Source organism: Pipistrellus kuhlii, unplaced genomic scaffold (assembly GCF_014108245.1).
Source record: "Pipistrellus kuhlii isolate mPipKuh1 unplaced genomic scaffold, mPipKuh1.p scaffold_m20_p_3, whole genome shotgun sequence".
Taxonomy (NCBI): Eukaryota; Metazoa; Chordata; class Mammalia; order Chiroptera; family Vespertilionidae; genus Pipistrellus; species Pipistrellus kuhlii.
Genome location: NW_023425529.1, coordinates 91,210,654 through 91,229,211, shown reverse-complemented (window position 1 = coordinate 91,229,211; position 18,558 = coordinate 91,210,654). Strand labels below are relative to the sequence as shown.

The window sequence follows — 18,558 nt, the reverse complement described above, 5'->3', positions numbered from 1 at the left end:
GTAATGAAGGCATAGTATAAAAATATATGCATTGTTATGGTAGTCAAAAATACATTATGCTACATGTTTAATTTATAATTGCTAGAGCTTTTATCATAGAGCTTGACATTCTTTAAGGAGAAATAAGATATAAAATAAAAATGACAACATCTAAGTGATGAAGTACTGACATAGCCTTGAAACTTTTAAAAATATATTCACATGTACACCATAAAATCATGATAAAGTTAAAGGCTAAGAGAAAAAAAAAGAAAAAGAAAAAGAACATGGCCAAGCATGATACATGCTTTCCCTCATTTTTTGTTCCATTTTTTACAAAGTATTATTAAAAGACACAAAATAAGAAAATCAGTATTTATCTTATGCTTCAAAGCCCATACTATTAGTTGTTCTGAAATACTTCTAAGAGAAAAATTAGCAAGAAATCAGAGGTGGCATCTTAAAACAAGTAAATCTACTTTACTCTTACTATGTGGGCGAGCTGAACACTTACCATTTGATTCCTTTAAACTGAACAGTGAAAAAGAGAAAGCACATAAGAAGGCCTAATTTTCAAGGCTTTTAAGAACAAAAACAAACATTAAAAATTTTAACAAGTTTTCCAAAGGCAGTTTTCAAAGTAAATATAAAATAACTGAAACAATTGCCTCAATGTTTTCTCCATTAGCATAAAAATAGTCAAGACCTACAGAGCTTTTGTTAATATTTCTTTAGTACTTGATTAGTGTACAGTAACAAGTATCAGAAAGTTAGATATTAAACAAAATTGACAGCAATTGTGTCTGCTCTTAATTTCTAATCTCACAGATCTAAAAATAGGACAAAGATTATCTTCACCCAAAGATTTCATTATTAGCACACTATTTTAAATATGGTTCTTCTTCAAAAAAAATTAACAACTTAGAAAATTTTGAGGACTAACAAGAGTACTAATTTAAAAAAAAAAAAAAAAAGAAGAAGAAGAAGAAGAAGAAGAAAATCAACACTCCTGCCCAGGAGTCAGCACACTGTTTCTGTTAAGGGGTCAAAGAGTAAAATATTTTGCGTTTTGTAGTCACAAATACTTTCTAATATTCCTTTGTCCCCACCACTCATCAACCCTTTAAAAATGTAAACACTATTCTTAAAGGTTCTGCAGTAGAGTGGAACAGTAAATAATCCATTTTTCAAATGCCAATATAAATCCAACATGAGTTGGATTTATATTTTTTATACACAAAATTCATTAAATATTTATAAACTTTTGCCCACCAATAAAATGCATTTTAGGCCCTGGCCAGATAACCAGTTGTTTAAAGCATCATCCAGATACATCTAGGTTGTGGGATTCGACCCTGGCCAGGGCACATATAAGAAACAACAAACAACCAATGAATGCAACAAATACGTATAACAAAGCAATGTCTCTCCTTTCTCCTCTCTCTCTAAAACCAATTTTTTAAGAAAGATGATAAAAAGTAAAATAAAGTGCATCATAAACATACAAATGTTTTTAAATTAAAAATAAGGCTACGTAGTATTTTAGTGTTAAATTGTAGTAACATTTCCAAGTAGTTTTTTAATAGAAAAGTAAAATTATAATAATCTGTCAGTTAAACATACTTATAGTAAATGACAACGAGCATATTAGAACACTGGTATTTTGTAAACTGAAAAGATTTCAAATAGTCTGCAATGAAGTTTGTGATGGTAAACTTAATCAAGTTTAACAGTAGGATACTAGTATGTTTTAATCATTTCCTTCTACAAACCTAAATGATTTATGTATATCACATTATCACAAATAGCTACAAGTTTTCTCCAAGGATGTAAAGTTTATGTCAGAAAAATATCAAGAATGTTAATTCCACCAAGTAAAAGAAATGTTCAGATACATAAAAGGACTAGGAAGAATTTTCAGTGAAATCAAAGAAAATTTTCCTAAGAAAAGGTTTACATCTTGACTATATTTGAAAAGAAAAACACTTAGCAACTAGTTTTCAAAATATGGGCATGAAAACTTAAATTCTACTTTCTTTTATAACATCAGAAAATAGCCTGACATTGATAAATCCAACAGGTTTATATTCAAATATAACAATCAGAGAAATCTAAAACAGTTTAAAATATGCAAAGAGAAAAATAGAATTGAAAAATGTTAGAAATTATTTAAAAACTATTTACAATGCTTAAAAAAACTTACTCTTCTAATTTGGTGATGAATTTAAAAATAAGTTAAATCTTTAATACATCTTAGAGATTTTTCTTTTACCTTTGGATATTATTTTATTGATTTGAGAGAGAGTAAGGAAGAGAGAGAGAGAAACACTGATGTGAGAGGGAAACATAGATCGGTTGCCTTCCATACATTCCCTGACTAGGGATCGAACCTCCTAATCCAATTATGTGCCCTGAGCAGGAATTGAACCGGCAACCATTTGGTGAACAGGATGATGTTCAACTAACTGAGCCACTCCATCGGAGCTCATATAACTTATAAATAAAAATTTTTAAATTGAATTTAAATGATGCATAATATTCACTTGATGAGAGTGAAGATAAAAATTTCTTACCACTATACAAGTTAGAACTTATTTTGCAGTGTGAACATTCTTTCAAATAAGAAAGTTGAAAAGTGTTCTAGGGATAGCCCTGGCTGGTATGGCTAAGTTGAGCATCATCCAATCCATCAGAAGGTCACTGGTTTGATTCCCAGTCAGGGCACACACACACAGGTAGGTAGCTGTGGGTTTGATCCCCGGTAGGGGTGCATATGGAGACAAGCAATCAAGTTTCTTTCTCAAATCAATTCTCTATCTCTCTCTCAATAAAATAAAAACATTTAAAAAATAAAAATGTTCTGGGGTCAGAAAAAAACAGGAACAAAGAAGGTCAGAAAAAAGGGCAACAAAGACTTGAATAGTTTTAGCTTCAAAAACTTATTAAAGAACCATGGCTTTTAAACAGCTAGAGAAAAAACAGTAGTAAATATTTTTCAGAATGAATTAAGCTGGTATTCATATAATATAAATGATGAGATTCTGTTACTTATCATTAAAAACTTGTCGATTTTAACATATTTAAGGTATCCTTGTTTGCCCTAGCATTTTGCCTCCCCCAAAATAACCACCTGGTCAGATCATCTCTTTTGAATTAACTCTACTTTATGAGAAATTCAGAAAAAAAGAAACTTGTTAAGCACTCTACAAAAAAACATTCAATAAAATTCATATGAGATAATGTATACAATAACACTCGGGGGGAAATGCCACAGCTGGATGGCTCTGTTGGTTGGAGCACAGTCCCATACACCAAAAAGGTCTCAGACAGACTTCATTTCAAACAGGGCACATACCTAGACCTAGAGTGCAATCCCCTGTAAGGGTACATAAGACAGGCAACTGATGTTTCTCTCTCTTTCTCTCTAGCTCTCACTCTCACTCTCTCAAATCAATAAATAAATCCTCCAGTGAGGGTTAAAAAAAAAGGGGGAGGAGGGGGTGACTTAAAAATGAGAAAAAAACCTATGAACTAAAATGACTGGATTTATCAGACAATTTGAAGAAACCAATTGTCTTTAAAAAAAAAACAAAAAAAACAAAAAAAAACTTAAAAGCCTGGGCAAATTTAGGCATTTATTAGTTAACTAGAGGCCTGGTGAATAAAAATGCATGCACTGGAGGGGAAGGTCCCTCAGCCTGGCCTGCCCCCTCTCACAGTCCAGGAGCCCTCATGGCAGGAGACCTGGTGATCAGGGTAAGGCAACGCCCCACCACACCTCTGCTGCTGTCATTGCCAGCAGCGCGAGCCTTGGCCAGTCCTGGTTACCTGAGCCTTGGGTGGCCCTGGGCGATTGGGCAACTGCCATCAGAGGCTTGCCTGTGCCTCGGGCCAGCCCTGGGCTGCTGGGAGGCTGAGGGTACTAGGCACCACCATCTTGTGGCTATGGGTGCCGCCATTGTTGAGGGCAGGGCAGTCAATTAGCATATTCCCTTCTTATAGGTTGTGAGCTCTGCCAACTTTGCAACAGCATTAGGGTCAATTAGCATATTCTGCCTCTTTATTAGTCAGGATATTAGAGAAGTCACAATTTGTTGTCCTGCCAAGTGTGGTTCAGCGGTAGAGCACAGACCCATACACCAAAAGGTCACAGGTTTGATTCCTGGTCAGGGCACAAGCCAAGTTTGTGGGCTCAATATCCAGTAGGGGATGTGCAGGAGACAGCCAGATCAATGATGTTTCTCTCTCATCAATGTTTCTATCTCTCTATCCCTCTCCCTTCCTCTCTCTCTCAAAATTTAATAAAAACATATTTTTTTTTAAAAAGAATCAACAATTTTTAAGATATAAAGATAATTTCAGAGTCCTGCCCTGGCCAGGTAACTCTGTTGGTTGGAGGGTCATCTGCCAGGTTTGATGCCCGAACAGGGGGCAGGCCAGGCTGAGGGACCTTCCCCTCCAGTGCATGCATTTTTATTCACCAGGCCTCTAGTTAACTAATAAATGCCTAAATTTGCCCAGGCTTTTAAGTTTTTTTTTGTTTTTTTTTTTAAAGACAATTGGTTTCTTCAAATTGTCTGGAAACAACCAATTGATGTTTCTTTCTCTCTCTCTAAAAATCAATAAAATCATATCCTCAAGTCCTTATCATTTCAAAATACATATTAAAATAGGAATGAGTAAAATCATTTGAAGTTGGGAATTTTATACAAAATAATTGGGGAAAGTAGATATACTTGAAGATGAAGAAAAAGATCAGTGAGGTGTTGGTAACTACTATTTTTGGCTGATGAACAAATGTGAATCTACTTTTACAATATCTAAAATCTTACAAAGTAAAGAATTTGTATTACTATTAAATGATGAAAATCAATCAAGTGAAGATGAATTTAAAGAGATTTCTAATTAAGTAACATCTTTTAAATAAGGTAAAACTGAAGAAAAATTAACATATATTTCATGAAGCATGAATATTACCATCGGAATCTAGTTTTAATTTTCTATCTGAAAGAGGTTTAAAAGAATCATTTAACACACAAAAGCTTGAAAAATTCAGAAAGATTAAAAAAATATATTAATTTATAAAGCAATACCTAAACAATTCTCAACATACATAACCCCGACAACAAACAGTAATTTTAATTAACTAGTATTTTACTTACATTTTCCATGTAATTTGGCTTAAAGCCCTCTTGCTGTCGCCTCAGTTCCTCCTGTTCTCTATGTCGAATCATTTCTTCCTCACGACGACGATGCTCTTCTTCATGTCTAAAAGAGATTTAAATAAAAACTTCAGTATGATTGCTTTGTAAGTCATACCAGGTATTTAATTTCAGGTTAAAAAAAATCATTTATGCAAAACACACTGTCAAATCTGTCAACAATGACTGGTTTAGCAGATTTACCTTCCCTCTATTTTGCTCTAAATCTTTAATAAATAAAATAAACCAAAAACATAAAATAACTTAATTAGAATAATTCCAGAAAGATAACAACATATAACCAATAAAGTTAAATGCTTACAGTAAAACAAACAAAAAAAACAAAAAAAATTTCATAGTTCAAATACTCAAATATGTACTATATTGCTGTTTAAAAAGAAAAGCCTGGGATCAATCACTGGTATAGCAAAGTTCGCACAGATACTCAGAATGTATCCCTATGTAAGACAGTGCAAAGGATTGTACTGCCTAGACAATAATTCTATTACAAATATGAGGTTTTAAACTCTCCCATCCCCATTTCAACAAACCACTGGCAAATCCCTGTGTAGCAAAGGACAGCCCACACCACTTTTTGTAAATTAAGTTTCACAGAACAAGCATTTACTATTTACGGCTACCTCAGGATAAGTAATTGAGACAGACCATATGACCTGTACGTCCTAAATTGTATTTGCTACCTATCCCTTTTCCCAAAAACATTTGTCAGTCTCTGTCCTATAAATGTATTGAAGAATTAATGAAAAAGTAAAAATAAAAATAAAGCCATATATATGTGTGGATTATTATTAAATTAGTAATCCTATCCTATATAATAAAAGGCTAATATGCAAATAGACAAAACAGCTGAAAAACTGAATTGGTCACTATGATGTGCACTGATCTCCAGGGGGCACTCTCAGAACGTGTCAGGTGTCAGCAGAGTATGGAACATGTGGGCGTTGGCCACAGTGGGATGGTGGAGCAGGAGAACAAGGCAGGGCAGTGGGGGCTGTCATATGGTGGTTACTGAAAATTCGTTGCTCCCAAATGCCACAGTCCTGCCAGGTGCTTGCACCTGCTGCAGGCACTGGCCCCGCTAGCATCCACTGCTAGTGCCAGAGCCGCGGCTCACACCCGCTGCCAGAGCCGGTCCTAAACACCCCTGAGGGACTCTCCACCTCCCTCTGCTCCTCAGGGGGGATCAGGAAAGTAGCTGCCACTTGCATCCACTTATGCCACTGCCCCCAATTTTTCAGCACCATCAGCGGGTGTGAATGGGGCCAGCGCCATCAGCGCGTGGGAGTGGCAGTGCAAGGCTGGCAGCAGACATGGGCCACTACAGGAGGGGGCAGGCAGGGGCACAGCTGAGAGCCATCCCTATGCCCACGGCAGCCTTGCGACCCACAGTCTCTTTCAAGGTGCACGAATTTGTGCACTAGGTTCCTAATCTCTATATATAAAAGCTTAAGCAATCGAAAGACTGAATGACCGGTTGCTATGATGTGCACTGACCACCAGGGGGCACATGCTCAAAACAGGAGCTGTCCCCTAGTAGTCAATGCACTTCCACGGCCTGAGCACTGCACAGCTAACAGCTGGGTGGCAGATACTGGGCTTATAGCTGGTGAGTGCAAGCCTCTCCTATCTCTATAGCAGTGCACTACCAAGTGGCAGCGGAGGCAGGTGCAGTGAGGCTGGGATGAGCGGAATCAGTGTGGTGTCCAGTCCAGCTCCTTCCCAGTCACCTGTCACTTCATGCACTACTACATCCCCTCAAGGGATCCCGGATTGCAGGATTGCAAGAGGGCGCAGGCCAGGCTGAGGGACCCCATTATTGCACAAATCTGTGTACCGGACCTCTTGTTAGTTATAATATGACTAGAGGCCCAGTCCACAAAATTCATGCACTCAACCAGTATGGGCCCTTTCACAGTCCAGGAACCCTTGGGGAATATCTGACTGACAGCTTAGGCCCGCTCCCAATGGACATCCTTAGCACTCCTGTGAAGGTGGGAGAGGCTCCCGCCACTGCCACTGCGCTGCCCCAGTGGAAGCACACTGATTACTACAGGGCAGCTCCTGCGTTGAGTGTCTGGCACCTAGTGGTCAGTGCATGTCATGGCAACCAGATGTTCTGCCATTGGGATGATTTGCCCATTAGTTTTTTATTATATAGAATTAAGATGAAATCCTACAAAATAATAGTAAAGTAATACATTACATTGACATTTAAATCAAACTCAAATACAGATACCCTCCACCCAAAAACAAAAAATTTAATATATATATTTTAAATTTCAGAGAGGAAAAGAAGGAAAGAAAGAAATAGAAACATCCATGATGAGAGAGAATCATTGATCAGCTGCCTCCTGCATGTTCCCCACTTGAGATCTAGGCCGCAACCCAGGCATGTGCCTTGACTGGGAATCAAACCACCTGGTTCCTAAGTTAACACTTAACCACTGAGCTTCACTGACTAAGCAAAAAAAAGTAATTTAAATAGCAAAGACTAGCCTAGTTGATATGGTCAGTAGGTTGAGGGTCATGCCATGCACAAACAGAATGCTAATTGGACTGTCAGTCAGAGCAGATGCCTGAGTTACGGCACTGATGCTTGGTGAAAGTTGTGCAGGAAGTAGCCTATCTATGTTTCTATTTCTCTCTCCCCCTTCCTCTCTCTGGCTCAGTGAATATAACATCAGGCTGCAGACTAAAGGTTCCCAGGTTCAATTCCAGTCCATGGCATGTACCTTGGTTGCGGGCACATCCCCAGCAGGGGGTTTGCAGGAGGCAGCTGATCGACGTTTCTCTCTCATCGATGTTTGATTCTTTATCCCTCTCCTTCCTCTCTGTAAAAAATCATTAAAATATATTTTAAATAAAAAGTGAAAATAAAAATAGTAAAGACTATATTAATGCCGATGCCCTCTCAGTAGGTCTCATTTTCCAGGTTACTCTTTTATTTTTTAATGTTTTTATTGATTTGACAGAGATTGGAATAAAGAGAAACACTGATAAGAGAGACAGAAATATTGAGTACCTGCATCCTACAAACCCTCTCCTGGGGACAGAGACCCTAACTCGGGCATGCACCCTGATCAGGAATTGACATCAAAACCTCTCAGTGCACTAGACAACACTCAACCAAGTGAGCCACACCATCCAAAATTCCAAGTTATTCTTATAAGTACCTTTCGACACTGCATGTAATATTCAAAATTTAAGAAATTCTGTTGTTGTTTGTTGTACAACAAGTCCAAGATCTAAAAGAAATGGTGAAATCTCCCACAATCAATAGGAAAAAAATGGCTGTTAGGACTTCATGTCAGACCACATGCAAGTAACAGGACAATGTTCAAAGAGATTTTAAGCAAACTCTGAAATATTTTGAGAATAATGTTCCCAATATAAAACTCTACTGAAGTAAATTAGATATTCAAGTAAATTGGTTAATCCATTTCTTGGACATTAACACACTCATAAATTTTACTGTTAAGAAAATACTTTCAAATACCACATGATCTAGCTTATATGTGTAATCTATAGAACAAAATAAATGAACAAAATTAAAACAGGTTCAAAAATACAAAGAATAGACAGAAGGAAAAAAGGGGTGGAGGGCTGGGTAAAAAAAGTGAAAGGATTAAGAACTACAAATTGGCAGGTACAAAATAGTGATGGGCATGTGAAATACAGATAGAGAATCTAGTAATTAATATTGCATAACTATGTATATTGCCAGGTGGATAGTAAAAATAGTAAAAATGGTTAGACAGTCACTATGTAAACTGTGACTGCCTAACCATTATGCTGTACAATAGAAATTAATATAAAACGTGTTAAATGTAAACTATAATTGAAAAATAAAATTTTAAAAAAGAAAAATGGTTTTGCATTCATATACTGCTGACAATGTACATAAGTACAGATAAAATTTCCCCTATTCAAAAATTCTTAAGGCCATATGTTTTTTGAAACTGACTTTTTCCAATTTTAAAAAGGAATTATATACTATTATTATATCCTCATTGGGATCTGAGACAAGACCTAATAATCAACCACATCATTATTTCTGCAGTAAAATGAAAATTCACATTCTTTGGACATAGAAAAGGCTGGACAGGCCATGCTGGCTTGGCTCAGTGGATAGAGCATCAGCCTGCAGAGCCAAGTGTCCCGGTTCAATTCAGAATAACGGCATGTACCTGGGCCCTGGTCAGGGCTTATGAAGGAGGCAATCAAGCTCACATTGACATTTCTGTCTTTCCCACTCTCTTCCATTCTCTAAAAAAAAAAAAAAAAAAAAATCAATGGAAAAATATCCTTGGGTGAGGATTTAAAAAAAAAAAAAAAAAAAGATTTGCCGAAACCGGTTTGGCTCAGTGGTAGAGCATCGGTCTGCGGACTGAAAGGTCCCGGATTCGATTCCGGTCAAGGGCATGTACATTGACTGCGGCCACATCCCAGGTAGGGGAATGTGTAGAAGTCGGCTGGTCGATGTTTCTCTCTCATCGACGTTTCTGGCTCTCTCTCTCTCTCTCCCTTCCTCTCTGTAAAAAATCAATAAAATGTATTTTTTTTAAAAAGAAGAAAAAAGAAAAGATTGGACATTACCACAATCATAAGTGCAGGTCAGGTTTTTTCCGTACAACACACTCATATCAGATCCTATCACATAATTTTACATGAAAAGGCATTTGGGTTTTCAGTGTTTTTGGTCTTTGGAATTATAACAATGACCTTGTTGAGGGCCAATTTGTAATACATACATAGATAAATTTAAATGTGCAAGTCCATTCCCAGTAAACTAAAAAGAAATATCTACACAAATGTGCAAGATTGTCTATATGCATATATATACTGTGGCAAAGTTTGTAGACACAACCTCTCTCTCTCTCTCTCTCCCTCCCTCCCTCCCTCCCTCTCGATATATATATATGCTAATATGCTAAGTGTCCTTCCCTCTGTCCGGTAATTATGTTACATAGCAATGACCAGCTTCCTCTACCTGGTGACGACTAGCCGCCTTGCAGTTTCTGCAGCCTAGAAATACAACTTCCTTTACAGCCAGGTGGAAAACACTTTACACTGTAACCAAATGTCTGTGAAGTGAAGCATATTCCCGTGCCTCACCTCATTTGAACCTCACAGAAGTCCTGGTAGATAGTGGACTTGATGAAATCCTATTTTCTTTTCATTAGCCAGAAAATGGAAATTTATAGCTTAGAAACTTAACCGACTGAAAAGAAGAAATGGTGAACCTTGAAAATAACTTCAGGTTTTTTCACTGCGCAGAATATAGTCAAATACTGCTACAGTTAAATATTTCACTCTTTGTTCTCCCTGGGAGATCTGTAGTAATAATCTGCTTCCTGTTGATATTTACTGCCAACAGTTACCTAAAGTAGAAGTTGGGGTGCTTCACTAGGCTATAAAAAGTTTAGCTAAATCAGAAAGTAGGTCTAATTAAGCATGTTTGTTCTATATCAATGCTAAGTTGACTTGTGCATGCACAATATAGATAAAGCTCTCGTAGGCACCAATTGCACATGTGTTTTCAATTGTCATTGTCTGTAATGAATTTGATTGACACTTCTATTATAGAGAAAGGGCAAATAGCAATATTAAAATATTTCTTCTAATTAATTTCCTTTCAATGTGCACAAGTTTGTGCATCGGGCCACTAGTCAATTATAAATGGGGGAACAACTATGGTTCCCAAAGCCAAGAACAGTACACAACTGTTAAAAGAAGTAAATTCAAATTTGCAGGTATGAGTGAATGTCCAAGGTATTGTCAGGAAAATGAGCAAGTACAAGAACAGCACTCCTATTTTTTGTTGTTGTTGTTAATCTTCACCTGAGACATTTTTCAATCAGTTTGTAGAGACAATGGAAGGGCAGGGGAGGAAGGAGAGAGGGGGGGAGGGGGACAGAAAGAGAGGGGGGGGGGGGAGAAATGCAAGTTAGAGAGATACATCGATTGGTTGCCTCCAGTACACGTCTTATTCAGGGCCAGGGATCAAGCCTGCAACTGAGGTATGTGCCCTTGACCAGAATCAAACCTGGGATCCTTTAGTCCTCAGGTTGATTGATGTTCTATCCACTGAGCTAAACTGGCTAGGAGTAGAACAGTACTCCTATTGCTGCTTTTTTCTTTTTAATATATTTTTACCAATTTCAGAGAGGAAGGCATAGGAAAAGACAGAAACATCAATGAAAGAAAACTGGCTGCCTCCTGCACTCCCCCGTACTGGGGATAAAGCCCACAACCCGGACACGTGCCCTGACCAGGATTTGAAACATGATCTTCTGATTCATAGGTTGATGCTCAACCACTGAGCCAAACCAGTTGGATCTATTGCTACTTTAAAAAATCATTTTGTTGAGGAGAAAAGAGAGTATGAAAACATTTACATCCACTGGTCATTGTGGCTCAATTCATTGGGCATCCTCCCACGGACTGAAAGGTTGCCAATTCAATTCCCAGTCAGGGCACATGCCTGGTAGGAGGCATGCAGGAGGCAGCAGATCAATGTTTCTCTCTCTTCCCCTCTCCCTTCCTCTCTCTCTAAATAGCAATAAAAAGAAATTTTTTAAAATAAGCAAACATATCTACTGCAGGAAAAAAGAGATAGATAGAAACATCAATTTTTGTATTTTCTTTTTATTGATTAAGGTATTACATATGTCCCCTTATCCCTCCATTGCCCCCCGTCCCAAACATCAATTTTTGTTGTTCCACTTATTTATGCATTCACTGGTTGATTCTTATATCAAACCCTGAACCTTGGTATATAGGAGACACTAACCAAATGAGCTACCCAGCCAGGGCCTAAATAATACTTCTTCCATGGTAGCAATCTGGTCAGATAAATCTCTACAGTTTACTGCTATTAATTTTATTTGCTTTGTCTTTCAACTATTATTAGCATGAAATTAAACTTCCCAAATACAGCAATTTTTTCCCTTCCCTTGACACATGCTACAAAATAATGATTTTAAGAAAAGTTGTTCAGGACAAAATGAAGATGGGAGCCTAGATAAGCACCTAAGCTGCCATCTCGCACAACAATTTCAAAACAACAATTAAAAGACAGAACAGGCATCATCCAAAACCACAGGAAAGCTGGTGGAGTGGGAAATTTACAACTAGAAAGAAGGAGAGAGGCTCACGGATCAGGGAACTGCAAAGTGCTGAGGTAAGGAGATGCTCGCATGCAAAGATGATGGGCGACTGAGTGCCTGGCTGGCGGGAGAGGAAAGGAAGCGCCCGCCTGCAATGAACCCTTTCAGATTGCACTGAACCCCAACCCCGGCCAAAACCCCATGGAGCCCGGCTCACACAGATGGAGTCTACACTGTAGAGAAAGGCAACTGCAGATTCAGAGACTGGGAGACTCGGGGGAGCCAGGAGCCACAACAGGCAGGGTCTACTGTTGCGCATGAATGAGTGAGTGCAGAGAGGTCTGACCACGGAAGTTGCCTTAGCCTCTCCTTAGCGGAAGGAGTCAGAAGCTCCAGACTACAGAGACCCAACCCGATTCCAGGTGAGACCCTAGGGCACCCACACTCTTACAATGGGATCTGAATGGACAGGCAGAGACTTAGGGGAGCCACTGAAGGCAGAGGTCTGAGTCGCTTGCACAAGGGCAGGATTGACAGGAAGCCAAAACTGTCAGCTCAGCCCTGAGATTCCACCTTATCCAAGCTGAGCACATAAGCTGTTGCAATTTTGCAAGTCTGAAATTATAAGACTGTCTCCAATACAGAAGGTATCCTGGAGTAGACACAGCTGATACTCACATCCAATTGCCTGGAGGTCAATTCTTCCCAGTAATACCAACAACAATCAAGACTTAACTACAACAAGACAGTACACAATCCACAAAGGGGAACACCAAGAGTGTCTACCTCAGGTAACTGGGGAGACTGACCCACTGGGCCATATAGGACACCTTAACACACAAAATCACCCTACCAACTCCGGGAAGCAGTGAAATGCCGAGTCAAGGAAATAGATCTCAAACGAAAGAGATGGAGAACAAAAGACGGAATATAGAGTTCAAAACCACAGTTATAAGGTTTTTCAAGAATTTCCTAGAAAAGGTCAATAAATTTAATGAGACTCTCGAGGATATGAAAAAGGACCAACTAGAAAAAGGACCAATGGAAATAAAAAATATTATACAGAGACCCAACAGCATACTGGAGGAACACAAGAATCAAGTCAAAGATTTGTAATACAAAGAAGCAAAGAACACTCCTCTGGAGAAGCAAGAAGAAAAGAGAATAGAGAAAGCTGAAGATAGTGTAAGGAGCCTCTGGGACAACTTCAAGTGTACCAACATCAGAATTATGGGGGTGCCAGAAGAAGAGTCAGTACAAGATACTGAAAACCTATTTGAAGAAATAATGTCAGAAAACTTCCCCCACCTGGTGAAAGAAATAGACTTACAAGTACAGGAAGTGCACAGAACCCCAAACAAAAGGAATCCAAAGAGGACCACACCAAGACACATCATAATTAAAATTCAAGGGCAAAAGACAAAAGAGAATCTTACAAGCAGCAAGAGAAAAAGTTACCTATACGGGAGCACCCATACAAAATTATCAGCTGATTTCTCAACAGAAACTATGCAGGCCAGATGGGAGTGGCAAGAAATATTCAAAGTGATGAATAGCAAGAACCTACAATCAAGATTACTCTACCCAGCAAAGTTACCATTCAGAATTGAAGGGCAGATAAAGAGCTTAACAGATAAGAAAAAGCTAAAGTTCATCACCACCAAACCAGTATTATATGAAATGTTAAAAGGTATTCTTTAAGAAGAGAAAGAAGAAAAAAGATAAAAATTATCATCAACAAATACATATACCAACAAGTATATCAACAAGTGAAGCTAAAAATCAAGTGAGTTAAAAATCTAAGAAACAGAATAGACTGGTGAACATAATAGAATCAGGGCAAAGAAAGGGAGTGGATTGATAATTATCAGGAGGAAAGGGGTGTGAGGGGTGCAAGAAGAGACTGGACTAAAGTCATATACCTATGGATGAGGACAATACGGGGGGAGGTAAGGGCAGAGGGTGGGGCGGGAACCGGGTGGAAGGGAGCTATGGGGGGGAAAGGAGCAACAATTGTAATAATCTGAGCAATAAAATTTATTTTTTTTAAAAGAAAGAAAAGTTGTTCAAATTCTTAAATCAGTATTATCACAGTAATTCCAAAAGAAACTCCCCACCATCAGGCACAGGGTAAGCTTGTTAACACATATATCACCACACTTATCTACTAATTATCACCTCACTGTAGAGATTTGTATTATGTAAATCCTCACAGAGGATATTTTTTCCATTGAATTTTTTAGAGAGAGTGGAAGGGGCTGGGGATCAAGTGTGCAACCAAAGGGAATCTAACCCGAGACGCCCCAGTCCACGAACTGCACTCTAACCACTGAACAAAAACTGGCCAGGGCTGAGAAACTTTTACTATTAGTATACAGTTATCTGAATTAAAGGTTGAATATGATAAATCTTTGCATATTAAATAAAATTGATGAAAAAACCATTCAATTAAAAATTACCATAAAACACAGAAAACTTAGGTGAAGCAACCAATATTTCTTCTATTATGAAACGAAATAACCTATTAAAAATTTCAATAAGTACTCCATACTAGTCTGTGTCCTTCACCTGCTTTTTAATAATCTGAAAATTCCAATTTGTATGTGCTTCCCTCCTATGTAAATTCCAAAGTAGCAGAATTTGTCTTTTGTTCCCCACAAAATCCCCAATACCTAGGGTACTTCTCCCCACTCTCATTTCTAATTTTAAACTTATAGAAAAGTTGCAAAAATAGTAGAGACCCTACATATCCCTCAAGCAGGATTCCCTAATACTAATATTTTACATAACCATGATAAAACTGTGAAAACCAGGAATTAACATTGGTATAATACTACTGTTACACTACAGATCTTATTCAAATTTCTACATTAATGTCCTTCTTCTGTTCCAAGACCCTATAGAGAATCCCACATTACATTTAATTAGTCTGCGCCAATCTGTAACAGTTCACTTTTTGTCTTTCATAAACATGGCATTTTTAAAGAAAACTGATTATTTTGTATAATATCCTTTAACTTGAGTTTGTCTTATGTTTTCTCATGACAAGCAGAGGTTATTACATTTTCAGCAAGAAAACCACAGAAATGACACTATTCCTTTTTCTTTTAAATAATTCTTTATTGTTTTAGGTATTACATATGTCCCCTTTTTCCCCCGAAATGAAACTATTCTTCTAAGTACATCATATCAAGGGGTCTTGGTGTCAATGTCTTATTACACATGACTTAAACTTTAACAGTTGGTAATGGTGGTTCTGCTGGGTTTCTCCACTTTAAGTTTACTATTTTTGGATATGTGCATAATACAAATTTGAGATGATGCAAATCTTGTTTCTTAAGTTTTGCATAACAGTTTTAGCACCTATCAGTAGACTTTATAAGTAATAATCATCACTGCAGTATTTGTCCACTGGTGATTTTCTCATCCTCATTCCTTCTGCGTTTATTAATTAGAATTTTACTGAAAAAATGTGCCACCCATTCTCCATTTATTTATTCATTCATTTATTCATTTACTTACTACTATCATATGGACTCATTGGTATTTATTCTAACAGCTTAAAATCTAACATTATCAGACCTGGTTAATTTGCCTATAACATCGTACCAATATGCCATGGTTCTCTCTGGTCAGGGCACATATAAGAATCAAGCAATGAATGCATAAATAAGTAGAACAACAAATGGATGCTTTCTCATATTCTCTCTTTCTCTCCTTCCCTTCCTCCCCAACTCTCCCTCAAATCAGTAAATTTTTTTAAAATATATTTTTATTGATTTTTTTACAGAGAGGAAGAGAGAGGGATAGAGAGCTAGAAACATCGATGAGAGAGAAACATTGATCAATCAGCTGCCTCTTGCACACCCCCTACTGGGGACGTGCCTGCAACCAAGGTACATGCCCTTGACAGGAATCGAACCTGGGACCTTGCAGTGCGCAGGCCGATGCTCTATCCACTGAGCCAAAATGATTTTGGTACAAATCAGTAAATTTAAAAAAAAAATTTTTTAATCTAACATTGCCATTTTTTACTTTGTTGTTGAAACTGTTCCGACTTTGGCCATTAGGGTCTCCTTCAATTTGGTTCATGTTATTTTCAACATGTCCTAACCTTTTTGTTCTTTTCAATAAAGGCTTTTTATTGATTCTTAAGAGAGAAAGGGAGGGCAGAAACTAGTTTGGCTCAGTAGATAGAGCATCGGCCTGCGGACTGGGGGGCCCAGGTTTCATTCCGGTTAAGGGCATGTACCTTGGTTGCGGGCACATCCTCAGTAGGGAGTGTGCAGGAGGCAGCTGATCGATGATTCTCTCTCATCGATGTTTCTAACTCTCTATCCCTCTCTTCCTTGCTGTGAAAAATCAATAAAATATACTTTTAAAAAAACAAAAAAAAACTTTTCAGTCCTAGTCAGTCCTCAGGAGTGGTTCAATTGGTTTAGCCTTGTCCTTTGTACTTAAAGGTTGCCTTCACTTCCCAGACAGCGAACATACCTGGGTTGAAAGTGCAGAAGGCAACAGATCAATGTTTCTCACAACGGTGTTTCTCTCTTTTCTCTCTCTTCCTCTCTCTCTCTCTCAAGATGATAAAGATAAAAGTAATAATAAAAGTAAAATAAATAAATCAAGTTAATCCTTACTGAGGTTATTTTTCCATTTATTTTCAGGGAGAGTGGAAGGGAGAGGGAGATACTGAGAGAGAAACATCATTTGGCTGCCTTTAGGGGACAGCAGGCCAAGAATCAAGCTTACAACCAAGATACATGTCCTAGACTGGAATCAAACCCAGGACCCTTCAGTCCACGGCTAACACTCCATCCACTGAGCCAAAACAGCTATGGGTAAAGAAAGATGTTTTGAAACAAAAATCTAGGCACTAGATGGGCCAGTCGTTTCTAAGGCATTACTGCTTCGAGATAGAACTATAAAATAAATGAATGCACCTGGACACACACATATACAAACATCCATATTTCTATATTTGTCTAAATTAATTACTATAAAATTCATACTAACACCTCTGATCCTAATATGACAGAATATTTTAATTTTAGCCCTGCTCCTTTCTTTATCCAACAATGAGAAACCTGGGTCTCATTATCTATATTTACTCATGTGTTCAATTTTAAAAGTATATACATCTATTCTCAATAAAGACTTGATTAAAGATAAAACAAACACACAAAGTAGTTTCAGAATTGCAAATGCATCATCTCAGTGAAAAACACCAAATACATGATATTGTTCTTTTTGTCATTGGTCTATAGTATCCAATCAAGATACTGTTTTCTAAAGTTATTTAGATTCCTTATTTTCTTCCCCATTTGTTTTCAGTGTGATATTTTCCAGTTGAAATAGTTAGGTACATTTGTTAAGTTTGTCTTCTTTTTTTGTTGTGATTTCAGAAAGGAAGAAAAAGCATGAGACAGAAAAATCAATGATGAAAATCATTCATTGGCTGCTTCCTGCACACCCCCTACTGGGAATGGAGCCCACAATCCAGACATGTGCCCTGACCTTCATAGGTCAATGGTCAATCACTGAGAGACATTAGCTAGGCCATTTGTTATGTTTGTACTCTATTTGGGGATCTCCAAAATTCTCTTTGATTTTAATTATTTATTTTTTCAACACTTGAAGGATAGGGTACTAATTTTAAAAGTCTAGCTGTCAAGCACGGCAAGGCCTGGAGGGTATTATGCTAAGTGAATAAGTTAGAGAAAAACAAATACAGTATGAGTTCATTTATATGTGGAAGCTAAAGAACAAAATAAACAAAATTGAAACAGATTCATAGATTCATAGAATAGACTAATAATTGTCAGAAGGAAGGGATGGTGGGATGAAAAAGGTGAATGGATTAATAAGTACAAATTGGTAGTTACAAAATAGTCATGGGGCCCTGGCCAGTGTTGCTCAGTTGGTGGAGCATCATCCATGCACAAAAGGGTCACAGGTTTGATCCCCAGTCATAGCACAACCCAGGTTTGGGGTTCGAACTCCATGTGGAACACATATAGAAGGTAACCAATTTGTTCCTCTCTCTCCCTTCTCCCTGTACAAATGAATGAAAGGCATGTCCTTGGGGGAAGATCCTCTCTAATAAAAGAATATGCAAATTGACCACCACTCCGCAACAAAAATGGTTGCGCCCATAGCCACAAGATGGTGGTTCCTTGTCCTCTCACCCCCGCTGTGGGTTTCATTCTAGGAGGGGCGTGCACCCCCACAGAGCCAATCCCCTCCCA

At 37.9% G+C, this 18,558-nt stretch overlaps 1 protein-coding gene across 4 annotated transcripts in view; it reads right to left on the bottom strand.

Moving 5' to 3' along the window:
* The window catches only part of PSPC1 (paraspeckle component 1), a 103,385-nt gene that overhangs the window by 20,702 nt on the left and 64,125 nt on the right, over positions 1 to 18,558 (bottom strand). For all 4 annotated transcript variants that reach the window (XM_036455595.2, XM_036455594.2, XM_045588506.1 and 1 more), the window contains one exon: positions 5,142 to 5,247. In XM_036455595.2, coding sequence (XP_036311488.1) covers positions 5,142 to 5,247 — 106 coding nt within the window. The remainder of the gene's footprint in view (positions 1 to 5,141; positions 5,248 to 18,558) is intronic.